The sequence below is a fragment of the Clinocottus analis genome, unplaced genomic scaffold, assembly GCF_023055335.1.
Source record: "Clinocottus analis isolate CAN_PGR_092001 unplaced genomic scaffold, fCliAna1.0.p SCAF_13, whole genome shotgun sequence".
Taxonomy (NCBI): Eukaryota; Metazoa; Chordata; class Actinopteri; order Perciformes; family Cottidae; genus Clinocottus; species Clinocottus analis.
This window is the reverse complement of record NW_027175854.1, coordinates 15,440,001-15,465,000: the sequence shown is the minus strand read 5'-3', so window position 1 is coordinate 15,465,000 and position 25,000 is coordinate 15,440,001. Positions and strand designations below refer to the sequence as shown.

Below are 25,000 nucleotides of genomic sequence, written 5' to 3'. Positions count from 1 at the left end.
CCCTCCCTCTCCCTCCCTCTCCCTCCCTCTCCCTGGATCACAGACTCCCCCAACAAAACAAATTAAAAAGAAGAAGACTTTGAGACTTGACTATCAATGAGGCGTCCCCTGGTTACGCTGACGCCCGGGTCAGAAGCTGAGCTGAATATCGATGCTGCGATTCAACAAAAGGGACCGGGAAGTGAGCAGGAGGCGTTCTGCTCGTACTGAACTCAAGACACACAAGCACGAGATGCAGGAGGCGTCCTGCAGGTCGCTCTCACCTGAACGTGAGAGTAGTGAGAACGCGGCCCGGTTCGCCTCAAACAGACGCGCTTCTCATATCCACGAGTTTCGAGGGGGAAGCTGAGTGAAATAAGGAAGTGCTCCGGCTTGTTTCTGAGGAAGTATTTCAGCTAAAAAAATGAGGACATCGTGGAGCCTCGCGGCCAAATGTTTAATCGACCCTGACCTTCAAATTCCCGTTTTGATAAGAAGCATCTTATTCAGTGTATGAAAGCATGCCTCATGATAATAAGATACGCCGGAGACACAATGTAGGCTTTTTTTTCTCAAGACCGGGGTGACATCATTGTTACTGTGGAAGCATTCCTCGTCGACCAAAACACTTGTCTCCATAGCGACGCAGCGGAAAAATACCCCGGCGGAGCCTCTCGTGGCTGTTTGTGTAAACAAACGCTCCATCATCACGCCGGTAAACAAACCACGTCGACGCTCTGGATCCAGTTCACGAGATCCAGCTGGAGGACGATGGAAAAAATGATTTTTAAAAATGCAGGAGAGAGAGAGAGAGAGAGAGAGAGAGAGAGAGAGAGAGAGAGAGAGAGAGGACCACACCCCCCACCCACCGTCTTTCTCCCCCACGCGTCCTTCTCGGTAACGGCATGTGTCTGCTGCCACGGCCGAGGACATCTTAGACGCTTCAACAGGTTCGCTGACCTGCAGCTGCAGCTCTCAGTTACCCGGACGCAGAGACACCTTCACTTAAACGCTCTAAACACGAGACTTAGAGCAGTGATGCAGCTGCAAACATCTGTATGAACAGTAAAAATGGAGAGCAGCGATCCTGAGCCGGCAATGCAACTCCATGTGAGAGTCTGTGCGTGCAGGTGAGCAACACGGCGTCTTGCCGTGACACACACACACAGAACCACACACACAGACAGCGAGAAACAGAGAGATTGACTCACACACAGAACCACATACAGACAAAGAGATGCACACACAGAGAGACGGAGACACACAAAGAACCACACACACCTACACACACACACACACACACACACACACACACACACACACACACACACACAGACAGATCTGTTGGTCATGCATTGCCGTGACTCGGCTCACAGGAATGTGCACCTGCAGCTCTGTACAGTTGTCAACACACATACGATCAGAAAGCCACGAGTCATCCAGCGAGTCGGAGACTTTCAACCTCGTGAGGAGCAGTGCCGGCTTTTCCTCCTCGCGCTCAGACCATCGTGGGAGAGGTATTCTACATCCTGGATGGAGATGCGCGTGCAGCGACGATGGAAAAACATCCACGATCAATTCTCCCCTCCCTCTCTCTCCGTCTTCCTATTTGTCTTTCCACTCAACACAAGAAGGTACGCGAGAGACTCTCCAGAGAGACATGCTGTTCTTACACCGTCAGCTCTGCTGTCGGCTCTGCTATTAGAGACAAAATGAGGACGTCGTCTTCTGCCAAAAGCACCTCAAAGATGCCAAATCTCTGGCTCTGCCCGCTGCAGATGTACTCTTCTTTAGAAACGTTTTATAGCTGGTTGAACATGTCACATTTGTGTCGCAAAGCAGCTCCAATTGTGCAGAAAGTAGCCGAGTGTGTGTGTGTGTATGTATGCAGTAAACACAGTACGGTGGCCTTTCAGGGTCTTCCAGGATCTTCATCAGTCATTGCTTCTTATACGATTCGACCATAAAACAAGCCCGGGGGAGGCTGAACAACATGGCGAGTGAATCTGCCGTCAAATCAAATCCTTTTGGAAAGCGTTCTCGGGCCTCTCCTCCCGCGCCGCCCCACGCTGAGCGGAGCGAGAGGGTTCACTCGGGGAGAGTTACACAACCGGCCCCACGTGAGGAACTAATGAGGTATTGTTTTTCTTTCTCCTTCAAGGTTTGCAGAGTGGATTTTTCTACCTGTCCAATAAACTCTGTATAAACCCAGGAAAAGGCGGGACCTCGCCCTCTTCTAATCCCGGCGTCTGGGAAGTCATGGGCAGGTTTTCGATGAAGATCTTTTTCTTTGTAACTCAGTAACACTCGATGTCAAGGGTCCTAATCTTTCCTTTTTTTCTCCTTTTGTATGTTCCCCTAGTTTGTGTTGTCGGGAGCCGAGGAGGCGGGGTTTCCTGATCATCTACCTGCCACTCAAGCCGGCACATTTAATTCAATTCAGTCACAAATGCAAAACAAATTGTCTAGATTTGCTCAACAAATACAGTGTTCTGAATACCACCCAGCAACCATTTGTCTGTTCAGTAAAGACGCTCTTTTTAAGGTTCATGCTATGAAGGGAAACTCCCCACAAAACACACAGCCGTGGCTCGTTTTTAGTCACGGGAGGCAGACACATGACAAACTAGGAGGACAGAGGGAGGAGAAGGCGAGCAAGGGGGTGGAACTGTTCATATTTATAAATACAATAGCGGAAAAAAAAACAGAGTCAGGAGGAAGAGGGGGTGTCAGGGTGACATCCTGCAGCCTCGGGACAGCATGGGCCCGACCCTGGACCCTGTGTGTGGACAGATGCTATGCCAAGCCAAACCGAGCCGGGCTTACACCAAAGCCAAAAGAGCAGAATGAGCCATAGGGAGGTGGATGACTCCCCCCCTGAATCGCTAGAAAACCCCTTTGCTGTGCAACTAAAACCAAGTTTCAGGGCTTCCTGTATTCAGCAACACGACTGTCACCAGTTGTGCATATATACTTTTAAAAAAAAAGGCTCTCTGGTTGAGTTTTTCCACTTTAATGGGCGCCGCTTTGTTATCTATGAATCACTTTGTAATATGCGAGGAGGAAAGTGACTCTTTTTGTGAGGCGGCTTACAAAAAAGAGAGAAACGAGCCCGTAATGACAGAGACGAGGACTTTGTTCCATAAAAAAAGGACTCAGACGGTCACGTTTTGCCCTTCTGGAGAGTCTTAATCTACATTTACTCAGCGATGACCTCACTCCATGGATAACAGGGGACACAGAGGGAATGGAGCTGCTTCATTTGAATGTAGGATGGCGTGTCTTTTTCTGAATATATGAAGAAAAAAAAAGCATGTCTCACCGATTTCCTCTCGGCTTTGACCTCCTGCAGGTAGCGCGAGAGCTCGGTGATGATTTGAGACGTCAGGTTCTCGGCGATGACCTCGTGTTGACCCGCGTAGTCGTTCAACTCGTTCAGGGACGCCAGGAAGGCTCGGCAGAAGGTGTACCTGGCGAGAGACGGGAAGTGATGTCAGAGGAGAGACGGTTGCACGCAACAACAACAACAACAACAACAACAACCAAAAAAAAAAGGCAGACTCCAACACGGCGACCGTGTTCAAAACTAACAGCTTTTCTGGTCGAGAATAAGGTCAGATACAAGGCTACAGCTAGCAGTTAGCTTAGCTTAAAAACATCAGGCGTTCATGATCATTCTCCGCCAGAAAAGAAAAACGCCTGTCAGCGTATTTTCCTCCGAAAAACATGCAACTTACTTGCTCTCATCCTCTTCCCGCGAGTTCTTCTTGGGTTGATACTTCTTTGATAAATTCCTGTGAGGACAAAGAGTTCAGACTCATCAGACATTTCCCTCCGGCATCGTTCTCAGTAAGAGGACCGGTCTGCACCGTTCCCATTATGTTTCCCTGACACTGTCCTTACGGACACTATTCAATCCAGCAGAGTGCTTTCTGCTGCTCACACTCCATCCTCCCTTTCCTCTCTTCGGGTCATGAATCATGCCTTCCAGAAGTGTATGCAAGCAAACACGCTTTTCAATATGCAGCCGTTGCCCTTGTTTTGACTCTTTGCTGCATGTCAGTGGCACGAGATGAGAAAGAGGAGGAGGAAGAGGAATGAGATGTTGGGTCAGGATGAAAGGGAGTATGTCACTGTGCATGTTGAGGGAATTCATATTATTTGGGAAAAGACAGCGGATAACAACCTTCATTATGGTCATGACAGTCTTTCAATATGCTCGTCTCACGCGACAGGTTGCAGCACATTGTGTCGCCGTTAAAAAAAACGCTGGACGTGCTGTCAACAGAACATAATAATGTGCACATTTGAGTGTGCAATGTGTGCTTCATGCCTTCAGGAAGCCTTTCTGTCTAATTAAAGAGCAGCGTTCACCATTTTAAAAAACAAACAACCAAAAACTGAAACACAGGCCGACGCAAACACGGACAGACACTTCCTGGAAGACGTGATTCTACATCACGCTGGAACTTTCTTTCCTATTTTATGTCTTGAATGTGACGTTATGTCTTTTATAAAATATATTATTATTAAGAATTCAACAATGCTGTCCACTTTGTACACGAGAATCAAAATGAGAGAAAGAGCTGATAAAAAAAAGAAGTATTTACTGTTATTGTGGTTGCATAAATGTTATTTAATGGTGCCGTTAGCTAGTGTGTGTCTCCCTTTGTGCGCAGCAGAGGAACATCTTTGAACGGATGAATGCTAAACTATGAATTGAAGAAGAGTATTTTGTTGGATTAAAAACTTTTTGAGGACTTCCCCCACGATGAACGAACAGATATGAAGGAACGAAAAAATAAATCCTGCGCAACATTTGAATGCTTGATTAACAATTCTTCAAACTTGATTAACAATTTGAATCCTTACTGTAATAAATAACACTATATATATATATATATATTTGTGTGTGTGTAATGTGTGACTCGCTCCGCTCACATCCCACAGCATGCCTCCCTCCGATAGTGGTGTTTGCACTGTTGCTAGGCAGATCCGTCGGTCTATCTCTCCCCGTCTCTAATTATAGTGCCAGTTCCCACTAACTCATTCATTCAGTCACTCACTCATGGGCAGATGTCCCGTGTCCGATTGTATCCGCCCCCCTGTACAGCGCCACGGCAACATATTTAACGCACTCGTCGGAGTAAAGGTAGCGGCTTCGTTAGGAGAATGAAATAATAACAGATGTGTGTCTGTGTGTGTGTGACACTGTAACCGCAATAGAGACAGACGCCCCCCCTCGACCCCCCTCACCTCGTCCCTTTTGTTAGCGGGACTTTATTCCCACTGTGTTATGGATTATTCCAGACTGGAATGTGGGGAAGGAGGAGGGGCATTAATGCATCGCCCCCCCCCCCCCCTCCCCCGCCCTGCGATGACTAGACTGAAGCATTGTGCATGTTTACAACCCAGGCAGGGGAGGAGGATTACACATGGATTAGTGCAGCGTGCGATGGATAAATGGTCCAAAGTAGTGTCATGTAGCCACAGATGACGTTCAATTATCAAAGCATGCTTTAGGGCGGGCTTACTGTGATTGACAGGTCTCTACGCCAAACATACTAACTCCCTTTCAACGGATGCAAAAAAAAGTCAAGCGATGACTTTGTAAGGTCTGTGGTTAAGAGATTTGAGCTCTTACTGATCGATCTACTGAATATATTCTTGGTTGATGGTTTGAAAATGCACAGTTGCGACGTCCTCGAATTTTGGAGGAAAAAAAACACTCAAATAGCTACAGATTTCATTTTCCTCTCTTATTACTTGCTGCCTGTGACAGAAGGTGAAATCTACCCGACGACACGGATGAGAGGAAAGAGGACGAGATCAAAGGGGGTCAATTCCATTACTTGGATCACACAGCCTGCCGTTCCTCTTGTTTGTTTTGAGCGTCCCCGTTAGATTAAGCCTGCTTTCATGAGCTAAGTTGGTTTAAAGCTAAAAAGGGATAATTAGCTACAACAAAAAGGAGCACCGTATGTTAAAAACACAGGAAAAGCCCTCTGACTCAGGCCGTCCTGTCAGCGAGGACTCGCTTCCTCATTTCAGCCTTTTTTCTGACAAGTGTGCCAACGTGTTCACGTGTGTGTTCGTGTGTGTGTGCATGTGTGTGTGTGTGTGTGTGTGTGTGTAGATAACAGACCCAGTCTGACAGCGGGTCCTCTGTGTAAGCACATTGACTGAAAACATCCGCACCATCTGTGGAGCCCGAAGTTCCATAGAAGCCAAACATACTGTACACACATGCTGACTAATTGCATTATGGGATATCTGTATCAATTGAAAGTGCAAAATATGTGAGTGTGTATGGTTTTTTTGGATTATTTGTCAAAAACACTGCTTTTAACACGTTGTACACTTGGTGAAAGTGGTATGAATGCATGAATGTTTTAATGTTATTACAGGGTTCATACACAACTTGACCAATGGATTTCCATGACTTTAAACCAACTGTCCATGAGCAAACATTGTGTGAAATCTGTGTGTAAACAGTAAAAAGTGATAAAATGTAGTATTTCAACTAACAATGAGGATTCAAAGCATACAGTAAACCTTAAATGACACAAATGAATGCAAGACAATAGTTTGATTAAAAGAATAAACATGTATATAGAGGCCTGTATGTTTGCTGCTTATATTTTGAGCCTCTTTCTTTTAAAAGAATATTCATTATTTCAAACTTAACGGAAATGAACGTCATGGACACATGAATATAACACGTTTACAGGACTTTTACTACCCTTTTGGGGATTTTAATTGTCCTCTATGACCATTAAAAAAATTCCATGACTTTTCCAGGTTCACTGTAAGAACCCTGTTAATAACTCATTTTCTTTGAATAAGTCTGTTGTTGTTTCTGGGATGCAAACGAGGTCGGAAGAGAAAGAACGGATCCGTTTGATGTGATTGAGGTTCCTGCATGTAAACACAGGCTGCTAGTCTTATTATCTCAAGCTGACTTCATTGTCTAAAAAGAGCAGTGCTGTGGCCTGGAGAGCATCTGTTGCTATGCGAGTACCAGATCGGTATTGGCCGGTCACTGTGGACTAGGGGCTTGGGGGTCAGAGGGGTGAGGGGGGGGTTGGTCAATACTTAGAGCATTAGCCATATTGCCCGGCCTCTTTAAAGATGAGGATTGCGGATTTATGTGTGTCGGGAGGAGGGGGGGCGGGGGGTATCTCCCACTGTGATGGGACGCACGAGTAGTTAAGAGATGGATCCTCTCAGTGCCTTTGAGAATCAATGACTGCACCACCACAGTGTGTCTGTGTGTGTGTAGGGGGATAGATAGAATAGGGGGCGGGCCGACACTTGTGGTTGGCGGAAAAAAAAAGAAAGAAAAAAAAAATAGAAAAATCTGGGTCAGACCTGGCCTTGATAATGCTGATACCTACTCGTCTCTATGGGAACACAAGCTCCGCCCCCCATCCCCCCACACAACCTGACTTCCTCTCGCCTGAAGCAGAAGCTAGCAACAGCAGACAGCGTGCATGCACGCGGGAGGGTGAAAGAGAGAGAGAGAGAGAGAGAGGGCGGCAGACAGAAAGACGGAGGAGGAAATATATAAATTGCTTTAGCTCCTGTTTTATTTAGATTTTAAACTTGCATAAAGCAATTGTGCTGATTAATATCCGGCTCCCCATCCAGAGGGAGGTCACTGTCAGCTACAGAACTGGCTGGTGGGGATTTAGTCTCCTTGTTTTCAAGGACCCTTCAGCAGGTCAAACTTCTGCTATCGGAGGTCCCGCACATGGGTCATACATCGGCTCGAGCACTCACCTAATTTGCTTTGCATAGTTGGCTTCGATCTCTGATCTCTCCTTGACAAATTTGGTGTACTTCTCCACAAATTCGATCCCCCACTGTGTATGCTTCTCCAAGTTGTCAAACTGATCCTGCAGAGGGAAAAGAAGAAGAAAAAGGCGATATTATTAAAATAACTTAAATACAAAGGAGAAGGCAATGGGACTCGTGTCAAGTGTGCAGAAGAAAAGGACGAGAAACGAGCTCAAAGATGAAATCTTTAGATGAGGACATTATATTGTGCATATACTGCAGGAAGTAATGCTGAATTCAAACACACATAACATATCATCCACTGGAAGCTGTCATTGTAAGTAGCAAATATCTCTTGGACTCCCAAGTATCATCTTGGAGGAGGGTGTAGCGTTAGCTCATCGTAAAAACAGACGCTAACAGCACCGCGCTGCTGATAACCAAATACAGCTGTTGCCGCTGAACTCATTATTAATGATCTGCGGAGGACTGCTGAGGGGAAAAATGAGCCTCCAGTTGGCTGAGGTCACGTCTTGAAATGCATCAGTACAGACCAGAGAGCATGTGCAATGAACACACACACACACATTTCGGCTTATCTTTACTGGCGATCACATGGCTACTTCCCGAACTGTTTGTCTCGCAACAGATGCGCGTGTAATTCGCAAGATGAACCAAAAACAAGACCTTGGTGTGACTCCAACAGTCCCCCATCCTCTCCTCCACCATGTTCTAGGTCTCCCTGAGTCCAGCTCGCGGCTCCTCTATACCCTTGAGTGCGACTGTAGAGGAGCGGAGGAAAGAGGTTCGTGTGATTCTCCGAGCAAACTGCGCGACGCGCTCCACGAGCGCTTCGAGCGTCTCTGCACTAAAAGCATCATCATGTGAAAAGACACAGGAAGCGGTTGTGGTGACTCTTCTTCTTCTTCTTCTTAGAATTGCAGCGTGCAGAACATTCAGGACGACGCGCTGTCATAGCTCTATTGTAGCTCTATCGTAGCTCAGTGGTATAGCTCCACCGTAGCTCTGTAGCAGCTCTGTCGTAGCTTTATCGTATTTCTGTCATAGCTCTGTCGTAGTTTTATTGTAGCTTTATTGTATTTCTGTAGTCGCTCTGTCATAGCTTTATCGTATTTCTGTCATAGCTCTGTTGTAGTTCTGTCATAACTTTATCGTATTTCTGTCGTAGCTTTGTCGTAGCTTTATCGTATTTCTGTTGTAGCTCTGTTGTAGCTCTGTCATAGCTTTATCATATTTCTGTCGTAGCTCTGTCGTAGCTCTGTTGCTCTCTGAGTGGAGAGTGAGGAAAACCCCTCAGACACCTTTCTGAAGCACTCAGAGACAACAATAGAGATGACTTTGAGTGGGGGAAGAGAGGTTTCTGTCTGCATTGTTTGGCTGTTTCAATGAGCAATCACTCAACAGCAATCCACTCAACGGGAGAACTGCGAGATAAAAGCCAAACAATGGGACATTTGAAGTGAAATCTTGAGGAGACTCGTCGGCCCCGTCGCACATATTGGTCTTTTTTTCTCCCTCGGGACGCCTCTTTGCCACCGAAACGCTCCTCTTTCCCCTTCAAATGCCAATTAAAGTCAACAGACTAGCATTACTTCATCGTCACTTGCGGGCACCAAACATTCCTGGACCAAAACAGACGACAATCGGCGCACGTCACTGCAGCCGCATCACTCACACACGCCTCCACACACACACACACACACACACTGTAACTCGGATTACCCTTTTTTGCAGGGGCAACATCTTATCCGGCGTGTCTCCGTGTGGAATGTGTCCCCTTTTTCAAATATCCAGAAAATGTCCATCAAACGTGCGCCTCCTTATCCACCGCACCCCCCTTTCCTTCTGAAGCAGCACCTCAAAAGGCCGAGGTTAAGTCAGAGGAGGCACCCACGAGATATCCAAGGTATCCGAAGCGCGAATTAGTGTCCGGGGTTTGGAACGGCGTCCGCTGACCCCCTCCGCCCACCACGCCACAACAAAGAGACTGCACAGTCGGAGCAAGTAATTCCAGAGGATCCCGGAGAGCAGGAGAGGAGCCGACGCACTGGCTTCCTCACACACACACACAAACACACTCTGGAGCTGAGGCCACGACTGCCCACAGCATTCAGGCTGAATGCTCCATCAGGCGTAAGGTGGAGTAAGTGGGATGGGTGAGGAGAGCGAGAGGGAGAGCGGAAAAGCAGAGGGAGAGAGGGGGGTTGAGAGGCGGGATTACATGGGAGGGGATTCATTTTTAAGAGGAGAGGGGGATTATCCTACGACTGCTGGGATCTCATAAACTCCTAACTTTACTGTATTTCAAATATAATAAAATGTTTAGAAAATAAAAGGTTATGAGCAGCAACCGGATGGGTCACTCCCAGCTCGTGAACCTTTGCTCATATCAGACGAGGGGGGAGAAATGGAGGAGAAGAAAAAAAAAAGACCCGAGCAAAGCGATTTTCCAGCTCCAGGAGAGAGAGCCGCTTAATAAATTATGAATCTGAGTGGGGCGAGTATGAAAGACAACAACACACTGTGGGAAGGAGCGTCAGACGCCGGCAGACATTCTTCTTTGGATCGAACTCTCGCCATTAAAACTTTTAAATATCAGCCGTTCAGCCACAGAGAGCAGATCAGATGAGCTGCTGCGATCGTAAACCGGATGTCTTTGTGTTCTTTATCGTTGGTCGGACCAAACAAACAATGTTTTAACGTGTTAACTCTTTGTGTCTCACATTCAATTAACCAGATTATTCATCGTTAATCAAGAAAATAATCTGGAAAAAAGGTGGAACCAACTACAAACTCTGGGTTGAAATGATGTGAAAATGATATTTTAATATCACTTTAATATCTGATAAGTAGTTTGATAGATAGTTTGGTTGTTTTATCTCAGGCTAATGTTTGCATGTGTGTTGTTATTTGGGCCCAAACGTGTTTTATAGCCAGATGGTACAATTTTCTCCCGCTGGAGACAAAAAAAAAACCCATGTCACAGTTTGTTGAGCAGCAACGAGACTCATATTCAAACCTGAAGAGGAACGTTTTGTAATTAAAAAAAAACTCCGATGGCCCCACACTTAAAGACTATGACACATGACCTTGTCCCTGCGGGAGGGAGGAGGTGGGGATGGGGGGAGTAAACGGGGGATCCCTTCAGGAAACGGAGCGGCTCCACTCGGCTTGTTGTTTCAGGACACCGTCCCACTCACCGGGATGCGTGTACTATCGCAGTAGTACATGAAAGCAAATAAATGGAACGGCACGGCTAAATATTGTTTTTATCATCCAGGAAATGGGGAAACGGCTTTAAACAGAGAACAAAGGAGACAGGCGCTAAATACATCAAACAAACACACGCCTGTTTAGGGATCAGCCTCCTGAACCCGTCCCGACTGCTCAAGGAGATTATTGGCCAGTTTAATGTGGTAAAACGGCCAGGTAATCTGACTAATGCAGATTATTTAGCTACCTGCATCCTCGACAGATGTTGGAATGTAAATACTACTGCATCTGCATGCTTTTTACTGTGAAACATTCGCAGCAACCGCAGAATTAACTATTTATAAACTCTCTGTACGTGTCCGTTAATCAGAAAAACCTGCTTTATAACTTGACCCTGAAGGCAACGGCCACAATAAAAGCAAGTCCCTTCTTGGGTAGAGGTGCAGAAAACAGTAAATAACAGTGAACAACATGGCCGCCTCCGTTTCAAGGAGGATAACGAGATGGCGGAGCAAGTGTTCGGTTGCACGGGAAGTGAGCAGAACCGCTTGGCGACCGGGTCGTGATAACAGGACTGTTTAAAACCCTCTGGAGAGACGCTCCCGGGGGCCATTTCCTGCTTCGCCAAACGCCTCGCCCACCTCCGCAGAGGTCGGCGTGCCGCTCCGGTGATCACAGTGAAGATCAATGCACCATTAAAAACACAAGAGGAGAGGGGGAAGGGAGTCGCCTCATTGGTCGAAAGAGGGGAACGAACAGGAAATCGCTGACTAATACAAAATGTGACAAAAGGAAATATTGATATGAATAACACTAAAATATAATACACGCTTAGTTAGAAATAAATCCCCCTTATGTCACCTGAAAGATACCGTAAAAATGTTATCATTCATAAACTAAATCAAGAAATATGAACAGATCTCTCATTATTTAAATTTGTGATGTAAGGTACAGATTTCAGATGGATGATGTCATGGAGAATGTAACAGATGGATGGATTAGTTTCGGTATCATCTTAACGAGAGAACATGATGACTTGTCAACTAACCACAAACTTAGAATTAATGGAACTTAGTGGCTTTACTTTCAAGAAACCGTTAATCAGATTATTATATCTGTTAACCCTGACACCTTTTAAATCTAAATATGTATATTTCTTTAATCCAGTGTGCAAAGTTTTGTTGCAAGTTGCAACTGTGACTGAATTTAACCTTCCAAAACATGCTTTAAACACTAACACAACCACATTTCAAAGGTTTCAAACTTGGCCTCTTGCTTTCAGACAGCGTCAGCGGTATCTATGCCGTCGATCTCTGACAGGAAACCTGCTGAGACCGAGAGAAGCAGACGTCAGGGCCAAGGAGGAGGGACTCCACGGAGGCTGAGGGGGACAGATGTTCTGCTGGAGGGCCACAGGACAGATCTTCTGCTGGAAGACCACGGGACAACAGGCGTGCCGATGCTTTCCTCTTCGTCTTTTTTTTGGGGGGCGTTTGAGCAAGGAGGACAGAAGTCGCGTCCTGCACTGAGAACATCTAACACCTCGCTGTCCCGTGAAGAGCATGCCCCGACCACGGAGTCCATATTCAGAGATAAAAGGCGGTTTGATTCGTTCTAAAAGAACTGATTGTGTGACGCCCGTATATGCCGACATTTAGTGTTAGACAAAAGAGAGAATTTTATTTTTTTTCTCAGTGTGTGTGTGTTTTTTTTGTAAATGCGCTCGACTCATACCAGTGTGTTAAACATGAATGAGCTATTTCAGGATCCTCGTTAGAAGAAAAAAAACAAGGAGAAAAAGTACCTCAAATCAGATAATACACAAATAGTGTTATTGTTCTCAAGAAAAAAAAACTAAACCTCATCGAATGAAGCATAGCTGCAGATAAACCCAATGTGCTCTTGAGTTGTTCCAGTAATTAGCCAAAGCCCCCCTCCTTCATACTTCTTATACAGACCATAGCAGATGACTCTCGCGGCCTGTGGGCGGCCCGCAGCAAGAACTATTATTTGCTGGAGATGCCAAACCCTCAAAAACACACAACGAGCTTTGTGCGAGGAAAGCGGGGCGGAACAAAGCCTCCATAGCCCGGTGTGACCCCTCCCGGACACTGTCCTCAAACACACACACGCGCAAACGCGCTCGTGCACACACGTACACCACCAAGACCCATATGGTCACGCGCTCGACTACACTCAATAGCTGCCCCTATAGTTATTTATCTCCCTGGGTTATTAAACGTCGAGTGATTTATCTTTACCAAAAACAACACGCGCACACACGTACGTACACGTACGTATCCGCTACCGACGGTCTGCACCAAATATGAGCAGCTGTGTGGGGCGATGGGTGACCTTATGTGTAGGAGCTCTTGTTTGCATACCACCAGGTGTATTTATAGAAAAACGTACGTCTCTCTCTCTCTCTCTCTGCTGGGGTCGTGCGCGCACGTGCGCCATGCTGCCATGTCCATAAAACATGTCTCCTCTTGCCTGTCTGTGCACGACCCCCCCCTCGCTGTTATTTATGAACCCCTCCACTGTTTCACTTGTGAGTCGCCGGGTTCTTGACTCATATCACGGCCACAGGAAATGTCGCGCGCTGCCGTGCGTCATTGAGACCCCGGAAAGGGAAACGGGTGCTCGTCTATTTCGGAGTCAACTACTCACGTCGCTCGTCGCCTTCATCTGCAGCAGCACCTGCAGGTACTGCTCGCACGGGCTCAGCTCGCGCTCGCGCTGCTCTTCCGTCTGCTCCTCCGCTTCCGGTTTCACGGAGCGGACGCTGTCGAGGAAAACGAAAAACTCGCTTCTTCTGCGCAACATGGTCTCGATTTTGCAAAGAAGATGAAAAAAAAGAAGAAGAAGAAGAAAAACTGAGCACCCCTCGCGAGGTTAATCCACCTCAAGCAGTGGGATAGATGTAAGATCCTGCAGGTGGTAACATGTCATGGTATCCTGGAGGTCCAAGAGCATGCTCATGGAGAGCAAGAGGAGCAAGAGGTGGAACAATGAGGAGGAACAACAGAAGTGTAGGGCACAATTTGATTAAATGACCATTAATCTGATTACTACACCTCCCCTCCTCATTGCCCTCACGGCGAGCCAATGGGACGCTGCCATCCCGGATTAACCAAACACAACATTAGCCATTGTTCTCGAGGAGCTGTTTTCCTTCACTTTGCAGGATAAGGCTCTTAACGTCTTATGTAACAAATTTTGCAGGAATTAAGGTGAAAAAAACATTGAACTTAACGCTCACAAAGCTTCATATGGAAACGACAACGGCCACCAAAGGGCCATCGATGGAGAACTGGATCCGTTGCACTCACTGACATCATGTTTGTATCGGCCAATATTGCCTTTTGTTTTAGTACCCAATGGTCCGTCTGTGTGTGTGTGTGTGTGTGTGTGTGTGTGTGTGTGTGTGCCGATAAGAAGCGAGAACCTGCAGCACAGATATGACTGAATGGTTTTGAGTTCAGTTCAGTACATGTTTTCCCTCGCTAAAGGGTTTTTTCGAGGGGATTTCTTTTCATTATCTAGATAAAAGGTCTTAGGACAGATGGTGTGTAGTCGGTAAAGCCCCTTGAAGCAAATTTGTCTGGCTGTGTATGAAATTAACTAGATTTTACTTGGTTTTCCAAGTGTAAAACATACTGCTCGACACGTAAATTGGTCAAAATCCTTAAAAAAAGTGATCTGTATTAAAAGTATCTGTATTAATGAAACACCAAAGTATGGTGAAGATGTCGTACTACCTTGTCAGTTGCAAGTGCCTTCATCATTTGCAGTGTTAAATGTTATTTACAAAGTAAATGTTCCTTATAACATAGCGGGGCTGTCACAATAACGACTACAGCCGCACCATGTGTGGAGATAACCTCAATCGCTTTTTGCACAGCTCCAAATTGCCCGTTGTGTTTGCAGGCATGTCACGCAACGTGTTTCAAACATAATAGCTACGGCCTCTTGCAGGAAATAGTCAAAAAACACAACCTTTTTTTCATGATGACTGCACTTTCTAGCCAATATGTGTCAGCCTTTTCATTTAATCACATGTGTAGCATACGACAGGAAGAACAACACGCAAACACGCAGCGCCAGCGTGTTATTAGGTCGGCTGGCACGCGCGCTGGTTGTAAATGAGAGACTAGATTGAACACACGTCGTGTGGTTTTACACTCCGACCCAGCCGAGGGACTCGCTCACGGTTTCTGTTCATAAATAGATGTTGCTTTTTTACTCTCGGTGACATACATGCGCTTCTTTTTTTCTTCTGTCTCTCACTACAGTGACAGTTTAATAGCTGGGCTCCCTTTGGGAAGGTGGGGTGCCAACCCTGTATTGCATTTCTCGGACTGCTTGCTTTTCTCTCCGGGTAAACCAGAGCGCGGCACCTCGTCTGTGCCGTTTGCAGACATGTACGGCCGAGCTCAGGCCAGCGAGCTCGGGTTCTATTTTTAACCGGCGGCATTGTGTTTCCCTTGAACGGTCCGCTGATGCCGGACACAGATAAGGCACATGTAGCTGTTTAATGGCGCGGTCTCCTCAAGAGCGATGGAGAATCGAAACGCACGTTCCCTCAGGGGACTGTTTACCCTCGAAGTGCCGCTCGGGGACGTCATTATATTTTGGATGAATTAGCATCGAGAAAAAAAAGTCAATAGGACGATTCCTTTTGGGCTTTTGCAGAGAAATAAACGGTGCGCATCGTTTCAGCAAAGTCTTCTTTAAACACTTTTATTCCTTTATCGTAAAGAGCTAACGCTAACAGCCACAGGCTATTGGCGCCATCCCTTCTCGAGGACCGGTGTTGGCCGCGGTGACGTCCGGTCGTCTTATTGATCCGTTTGTTGCAGAGCGTCTGAGATAAGACACGTAAAAAAAAAAATATATATATATATATATATATATATATATATATATATATATATATATATATATATATATATATATATCAATTGGCTGTATCTACTGACACATTTTCACGTCTCGGAACAAAACATTGTGTTTCCTTTTCAGGCTTCTAACCAAAATCACCTTAAAAAACATGACTTATAGTATAATAATAAATGCAAAGGAACCAGAAGTGCAAAAGATGCTGACTCATCTCATCTGAGATGAGTACGTGTTTGGGATCATGGGAGGCGTCTCCTGTATTGTCTGTTTGAGCTCCTCCTGCTTTTATTCAGCACACAAACAACAAAAGGTTTTTGCGTTGATGCTCGAAAATCCACAATCCTATATTTGGTGTGCGTGCACTTTCACTCCGCCATCAAAATTAGCTTAAATATCTACTATTTGTTTCCTCTTCGCTGGCAGTTTTTTTCCGTTGTGCAGCACGGCGTTGCAGCACTTTCCCTCCACGCTGACACGCCTCATCTCAGGATATGAGTAAAGATGGGCACTTAAGAGGCTGCCTGGCACCGCAGGCAGGAAACTCATCTCGAAAAGAATATTTCTCAGTGCGTTTAAAGCACTTGTATGCGCGACAGCTGCACCCACTTTATGCTAACGTCCAGCGCACCGTGGCGGGTAACACCTACCTGGAGAGAGAGAAAGATGTATAATCATATTCACTTTGTGAGGAAGATCTTTTTTATTAAATGAAGCCAGAAACTCACTAAAGGAAGTGATGGATATCATTTCAAAATGGCATTTACAGCCAAGACCATTTACTAATACAATCCAACCTCCCTGTCTGGCAGCAGTTACGGTAATAAATGTCCACTGCAATGAAGAAAAGAAAAAGATGAACAGAGGATGCACTATTATGTCCCCGAAGCTCCCTCCGGCCCACACAGCCGCCCAATAATCACAGCAATGTGAGAGGTTGAGTCTCCCAAACTCAGAGGACGACAATCTAAGCCGAACAAGCTTTTATTTCCCCGAAGCAACGCGCGCCATCGTGTCCATTAACGCCAGCCACTCGAAAAAAGGCCGGATGATGGGGAGAGCCAGCGAGTCGGTGTGATGAAAGCAGAAAGCAGAGGCAGAAGGGGAGCAGAAACAAACGGAGCGAAGGAGGAAATGTGAAGAGAGGCAAGAGGCAGAGGGCTGGATATATCTTCAGCAGTTTTGAATATTTTCAAGCAGGGGGAGAGGAAACGTGTAGAAGCGGCAGAGCGAAACGAGCCGGTTCTCAGGAACAGGTCGACTGAAACATCCGCCCGACGACACGAGAGCGCCGACAGAGAAATGAGATCACAGAGCTAATAGAATATGCACACGACGAGCATCTTTACCACGTTACCACACACATGCAAGTGTGTGTGTGTGTCCGCAAGCATGCTGGGGTGAACATCTGTCACATGCATTCTGCTTTTGGGGATAATAAACACAGCCTGCAGAAACACCGCAGAAGTAAAAAACTAAGAAACACAGAGTTATTGTTAGAGATTCCAATCCCCCTGATAGATGCGTAACAATTTATTGAGAATTCAAGCCATTTTTTCTACGAGAAAAATGACAGTTTGGGTCATTTTCGTATCTGTCAATACTCATGGCCATCAGTAGAAGCCACAGTGTTTGAGGGAGAGAAGAAGGCCGGCAGCTCTTTGTTCCTCCTGCATCCTGAACCGTCGTAAAGCGGGTGCAGGTTGTCTCCGTGTCGGAGGCCGAGGAGAAGAACCGACACTTCGCAGTGTGTGGCGCGATACAGCGGGAGCCTGATTAGTAGAACATGGAAGAGGGAGAGAGAGAAGAGGAGGGGGCTCAGGTGACATCATGTCAGAGCCACGGCAGCAATAACACAGCGGCGATTAGAGGCCGACTTCACAGAAAAACAGAGGCGGCGGCTGCAGATTAGAGGCTGAGACGGTCTGTGGCGGGAAGGAATGAGTCACCTGCTCACGGACCGGACGACAACACTTTTCGGGGAGGTATGAAACTGTTTTTGAAAGCAATGTCCTCAAATAAACCAACACAAAGCACAAAGATGAAAATAAAATTGAAAAAAAATGACTTAATAGAATCATTTTCTAATTAATTGAATCATTTAAACTCAAATGTCAGGGGATACGGACAGTCACGAGGAACAGGTTTCCTAAAACTGAAGATGGATTACATGTGTGTTTGTCAAAAACAAACTGAAAGACTTTCAGTTCTTTCAAAAACGCTTCATTTGTGCACTTCGTCTGGTTCAATAGGATCTATTTTGGGGCCAAATCGAAAAGCAGGGGCGGTCTGAGAGGCGCTGGGGTCGCACAGAAAGGACATTTTTATTGCAATTCATCTACCGTCAGCGTTTTAGTCGTTCATAATTTGGAAGATGGGACTTAAAGTGCATTTTAAATCCCCCAAAGTCATCCTATAGGTTCCATACTCCGTCAGATCAGCAACTAAAGAACTAACTTAACAGCAACTAAGAAATTTGAGAAAGATTACGTAATTCACATAAGCAATACTATGTCTGTCACACGACAATGCACATGATGTTCCTATTGCATTCACGCCGCCTGGGACGCTCTGTGCTTCCTGCAGGGTTTCTCCCCATCGGGGAGGGGGGGGGGGGGGGCACGGCTCACAAATGTCGGTGTGAACTTTACTCCATTGTAGCTCAGCCCCTCCGCCGTCCTCCATTCCAGCCGCTCAGATGTGGATCCATTCATCACTGTTTTACTGTCGTGGTGCTTGAAAAGAAAGTATCACTGACTCAGCAGGTGGGCGGTGGTGGTGATGAGTACAAGATTTAAGGAGGGGAGAAGAGAGGAGATGTCTTTCACCCTCCTACCCACTTCCCCCTCCCTGACTTCAGCACCCTGACAGTAGGAAAGAAACTAGCTCAGGTTTCAGCTCGGGAAGTGCCCTGAATGTCAAGTGAACGGCAGGAAGGGGGAGAAGAGATGCAAAAGCAGAAAGCACAGAGGAAACCTCAGTCTCACACCGAGCTGCTGCTTCAAGCCTCTATTACACAACCAAAAAGAGCCGCCCTGATGATACATCTCGCCGCTGTGAAGGCACGACTGAACCCCCCCCCCCCCATCCCCGAAACACAACAAGACCATGAGGTTTTGATTGAACCTCTTGAGTCCGCGCGTCCCCTCCGGCACAGTCCGGAGCACCACCTAATGACACGGGAGGAAAAACAAGGAGGCCTCTCCTCCCAGACGACTCCACTTTCTCCATCTCCATTACATCGGGTGGCGGCGGATAGGGAAAGCGTGCCCAACGATTACAAACGCCAGACAAACATCTCTCCGAGCCAATGCTGTGAGCCGACGCTCTCCGAGCCGACGCTCTACTCGCGCTTTCGACTGACGCCAAATGAACAACGCGAGGCCCCGCGAGCACGGGGTTCAGACGGGACGCCGTTGACCCCGGTCGCGCCGGGGGTCGACTCACCTTGAGCTGCTGCTCTTTCAGAAGAGTTTCCACCTTGTCCATGTCGCCGACAACCGCACAGGACGGGGAAGACTTAACGGACTCTTTGGCGTGAGACTGTGAGAACGGTTTGCCTGCGTCGGCGAGAGAGAAGTGAAACAGCCACAAGGTGCGTCAGAGTGAAACGGTGCAGTGGTCGCTCTGTGTAAGGCCAGAGAAGCTACTGTACGGCTGATATTTGCTCTGTGTGTGTGTATGTGTGTGTGTAACCAGTCTGCTTGATCCCCCCCCCTGACAAAATCCCTTTGGCCTGCTTTCCTGGCACCTCTCTGCAGCTCTGACACCCGAGCCCCCCGAGAAGAAAAATACTTCCGAGACGTTGCGTTCACAAGCACGACCGACTTGATTTAGGCTATTTAAAGCGCCGTGCCTCTATTGTTAGTTAGAGATCATTAGCCGTTCACGAAATATTTCTCTTCTTTTTTTTTTTTTTTTTCCGGACCCCTGTTCCTCTGAGAAACAGTCACATGTTTCACCGCATCTTCACTTCCTTCTCTCTCGGTTGTGCAGAAGCACGCATGTGACGATGAACCCTTCATGTCATTTTTTCTTCCGCAGGCTCCTTGGAGCACAGCGAGCTTTAAAGGGGTGTTTTTAGGGGCTGAAGCCTCCAGCGTCTCCCTCATGCAAACGATCATGTTTTTCTGCGAAACACTGACGGTCGTAATTGTCACGGCGAACGCTCCCAGAGTCTGTCTTTATAGGTGGAAGGCCGTAATCAGTGCTGTGACGTTGCACAAAGGCATTCGGAGTGTTGGACTGACACACAGAGCCTCAAACGGTGGCTCAATTCGGCCGTAACCATGAGCGTGAGCTGTTGAGAAACCCCGGCTCGGCTGTGACCTCACTTCCTGAAATCTCATTGACTTTCCTGTGCCCTCGTCCTGTTGCAACATCAGATATATAATAATTCAAACTCTCTTCGTGTTTTTGTTTTTTTTTGACAACAAAGACGTCCTTCGTGGACCAACATGCAGAACAGTTGACAGTGAGAGTCAGAGTTGCTAGATGAAGCCCCACAAATAACGACAAGGTACGACGACATCCTTCCTGTGCTCAGAATAAAAGTGTGTGTGCGTTATTTAAGCAATAAGGTACGAGAGGCAGGACTGCATCGTCCATAATGTACTGTTCAAGGGTGTTGTTGGGTTTCAAAACTGGACGTTTTGATCCGGTTTGGGTACAAATAAAACTATAAGTTGCGTGGGTTCTCTGGCGGCAACAGAAACCCATAGAGGATTGCTGAGCTTTGTCTGTTGCCGTGTTTCAGAGACTGAGATTAAAGGAACAAGTGTCTGGATACCATTCAGCCCGCTAAGGGAGAAAAAAAAGAGAGAAAGCAGAGCATCTGGTTTCAATACATTATTCTCCAGTCTCTGTTGTGAAAAAACACTTTCAAATGTCTTCCAGACTCAAGGTGCACTCGTGAACGCCTGCAGAGCGTCTCTCTCTCCGGGCAACGCTCCGCTCTGCATGACTACCTGTGCAACGCTGTGTTTCTGCAGTGAGTGAGGTAAAAAAATACACCGACATCCCTGGAGGAGGAAGAAAGAAAAACGCAAGAATGTGGAGTTCTTGTGGTTTCTCTGTGAACTTTGGACCAGGTAAATTACTGGAGAATTTAAAGGGAGTGCCTCCCCCCCTCCCTTGTTTCTTTTTTTTTTAGAAAGGACAGGACATCCATGACTTAACTATCTCCAGGCCCCTTTGACTAAAAAAAAAAAAAAGAAAAGGTGGGGGCCAGCCCACAATATTGACATTAGACTGTAGACGGTGGAAAGAAACTGGAAAAAGCACTCCACCACGCTGCAGTTTTGTGATCAGGTGTTGAGCAAGCTGAATTATTGTAGCCTCCAGACCTTTATGTCGACAACATGCGACCTGGCTTCAAATGCAGACTCCTTGTAGTGACTTGCAGGCATTACACACACACACACGTTTGTCAGCACTGTTTTTAAATCCGGATCACTTCCACACAACAAGCTGAAGAGCCGCTGAAACAACAGGAATTCCTCTCGCGGCAGCTGCTTATTATCAAGTCGTAAAAACAAATATATATATATATCCTGACATGCTCCTGTAATCTTCATCACGCTGTATGTTTTCCCCAAAAAAATGCATCGCCCCCTGAAACACGTGTGCATATCTGAAGGGAGGAGGGTGTATTTGGGCTGCGATGTGAGGAGTGAAGCAATTCTTGTGAAAGTGAATTTCAGTAAAAGAGTGACATCATCACACAGGCATTTATTGCAGGAAGGTCAGTGGGCTTCTACTCCGTCTTTCTATTGTTGCTCACAATGAGCCCGACGAGCCAAATCAAACACTCATATATATATATATATATATATATATATATATATATATATATATATATATATATATGTATATATATGATTTGACTTAACCTAATCTATGGTTCTTTGATGATAATTTATATCCGACATTTATGTTTGTTTCTAGTAGTTTATTTACCCCAAATGTGAGGTTGTGAATACAATTTTAATTTACAAGATTATTGTCACAACCTAAACTTGATAATACACATAACAATGTAAACAGAAAGGGAAAGAGAGCAAGCAGTTATTCAACTGTCACTTGAGTGCAATAATTAGAGTGAGTTAACTAGTGTGTGAAATGCACACAAATAACACACTTCCTCATAGAGATGCACGTAGCGTGCTTTACGTGTTTACACCTTTATGAGACCAGCACCAACACAAGCTAGTATCACTGCATGAAGACACACACACACACACACACACACACACACACACACACACACACACACACGTACACGCACACACACATACAACCTGGAACACTTGGCACCGCAGGAACAGCTATAATGCGAGGGTGTGTGTCTGTGTGTACGCAAAGCGTGGTTTGAAACGCTTCAATGTGAACTAAAATGGATGGTGAACTAGCTCAGATTTTCTCTCTCACACACACACACACACACACACACGTACACACACACACACACACACACACACACACACACACACACACACACACACACACACACGCCGTGCCAACTGCGCCGTTACACCGCGTTACACTGACGTTGCAAACGAACCGCAACAAGCCCTCGAAGCCTCGCGGACGCTACAAGGTAGCCGGCTGCGGCGGTTCGGTGCCAGAGGCGGAGCGCGCGCACAGCACGTCGTGTTTAGCGGCTAAAAAACACTGCGCCCGGTCACGCGCACAGCTCCGCTATCAGAAAACCGTTAGTTTCACACACACACACACACACGCACACACACACACACACACACAGGCTCGTTGACATTTTGATTTGATTTCTCATCTCCTAACGATGCCCACAGCGCACATGAAACTCACCCACAGCTCGGACCCCCAGCTCATGGTTTCAGTCCGGTGTCCTCTGGAATAATCCACAACTCGTTCGCGGTGTTTTTTTTTCAGCGCGCGCAGCGGCAGCCGCGATGTTTCCTCGTAACCGCCGAGTCACCGACCGTCTTTTCTGTTTACCCCCAAAAAAAAAAAAAAAAAAAAAAAATGTGAAGCGCTCCGAGATACTCTTTTTTTAAATATTTATTTTTTTGTATTGTTTTTAAATCAACGTCTCATCCTGTGCGATACAAGATGGCCAAGAGCTGCTGCATAATCTTCAAACAGGATAGTCTCGCTATATGCAGCGCGCGCGGGCACCCGCTCCGAGCCAATGACAGCTGCTCCTGCGCGCGCACCGCATGAGGGGAGAGAGAGCGAGCGAGAGAGAGGTTGGTGTGTGTGTGTGTGTGTGTGTGTGTGTGTGTGTGTGTGTGTCACTGCAGGGTTGTCCAATAAAGCCCTTTTACAAGTATCACTCTCTCTTCCTTGGGAGCTGGGAACCATGAGAATGCCAAGGGGGACCCCGTGGAGGGGACCCGGGGCTACGGTGGTGGTGGTGGTGTGTGTGTGTGGGGGAGGGCGGGGGGGGGGGGAGGGGGGTCAAAAAGGTCACCACCCCTCCGCAGATGCTTCATTGACAAACCCCACAGGGCTTAATGCCATCACACCGACCTTCTATTAGTGCCTTTGTCCTATGACGTCACCGTGCGCGGTGTGGGACGTCGGGTTGGAGGTGCAGAGTTAAGAAACTGTTCCTATGTATGATTTTGTTGCAACTATTTAACAACAGGTTTAGCATCATGTTACTTTACATACAGCTCGTTTGCATCTTTGTATTCTTAGTTTCTCCATCTTTGTATTTCGAAAAATACAATAAAATAACTAATTGTTCAGACTAAATAAGGGACATTGCATATTTAACATGAAGGAGAGTAAAACACTGCTGTTTCGTGGCAAGAGAAGTCACGTAGCTAAATGTTTCCACACTCATCGTTCCGATGGTCACTGTGATTAATCATGTGACTCATCATTACATTACATTACATGTCATTTAGCTATCAGCATTACGTTTTTATAGAAGTCCATTACATTAAAACTGATTCTGTTTCTGGTTGGTTCGTCAGTGGCCATATTGTTACAACGATGCTGTCATCTAGTGGTTAGATATTATACCGCAGGCGGCACGTGAAGGCCTCTCAGCATTGACTAAAACAATAAAATCATATTCATCAAATTAAAAAAATAAATAAAAATGCATAAAATAATGTATTATAATAATTTAAAAAATATATTTAAAACATTTATACTAAAAAAGTAAAATTATAAAATATAAATTAAATTATAATAAGAAAAAAAAAGTTTTAAAGAAATATTAATATATATATATATATATTAATATTTCTTTAAAACATATTTGTTATATATATATATGTATTTTTTTTAACTTAAAACAATAAAATCATATTCATCACATAACATAAATAATTATAATTAAAAAACATCAAAAATCTTTTTTTTTTAATTACGATTATAATAACAAATACAATCATACCATATTAATAAAATAAAATAATGATGCAAAAATAAAATATATTTTAAAGATGTTTTTTAATACATACATATACGAAATGTAATTTTTATGTAAATTTGTCTGATTTCGAAAATAAAATAAAATATATAAATCACAGCGAAAAACAAACATACAGAGGAACTTGGATCTTTGCATAAAAAATCACAGATTGTGCATTTAACATTACATCATCTTAAATAAAACTCAATTTCACCAGCAGGGGGGCCCAAGCGCTTTCGCTGTCAGAGTCAGGCACCACTCTGCATCACAAATCAAGTCTTTTGAAATCTTAAGCAATAACCACGTACGGCTTTTCCCACTTAAAAAACAAAAACTGACTCGCTCGTCTCTTTGTAGCTGGAGCCATAACTTCAATCTGAGGTTTTCCTGGCTTGTCTTTAAAAAGAAGAGCGGTATGCTTTACCTCACATGCAACAGCTTCTCCTACCTGCTTTCGGTTTAACCGATGACATCACGAGTGACCGCTTCCCCTCCCATGGTCCATTCCATCACCAGATGGGGATCAGTTGACCAGCTGCTTTATTTGTCCAAGTGTACAAGTCAGACGGTTCCTCATCATCCCTTTCAGGCCTGTGTCGCTCTGACGCCAGCAAGCATTCGCTGACCCTCTTGTGTCTTCAACAGGATGTTTTCGCTTGAACGATTCAAAGTCTAATCTCAACAAAACCGAGCTCAGAA

General features: G+C 45.7%; 1 protein-coding gene across 3 annotated transcripts in view; it reads right to left on the bottom strand.

The window, feature by feature from the left end:
* Positions 1-23,028, bottom strand: part of fnbp1b (formin binding protein 1b) — a 47,218-nt gene extending 24,190 nt beyond the window's left edge. Inside the window, exons 1-4 of one of the 3 annotated variants that reach the window (XM_068573341.1) lie at positions 22,720-23,028; positions 7,762-7,877; positions 3,717-3,773; positions 3,302-3,449 (exon numbers count right to left, since the gene is read on the bottom strand). In XM_068573341.1, the coding sequence (XP_068429442.1) occupies positions 3,302-3,449; positions 3,717-3,773; positions 7,762-7,877; positions 22,720-22,743 (345 nt within the window). In that variant the 5' untranslated portion in view covers positions 22,744-23,028. Of the gene's footprint in view, positions 1-3,301; positions 3,450-3,716; positions 3,774-7,761; positions 7,878-8,445; positions 8,474-9,501; positions 9,831-22,719 lie in introns of those variants that run through there. The other 2 variants (XM_068573342.1, XM_068573343.1) reach the window with 2 other exon arrangements.
* Positions 23,029-25,000: the final 1,972 nt, after the last annotated feature.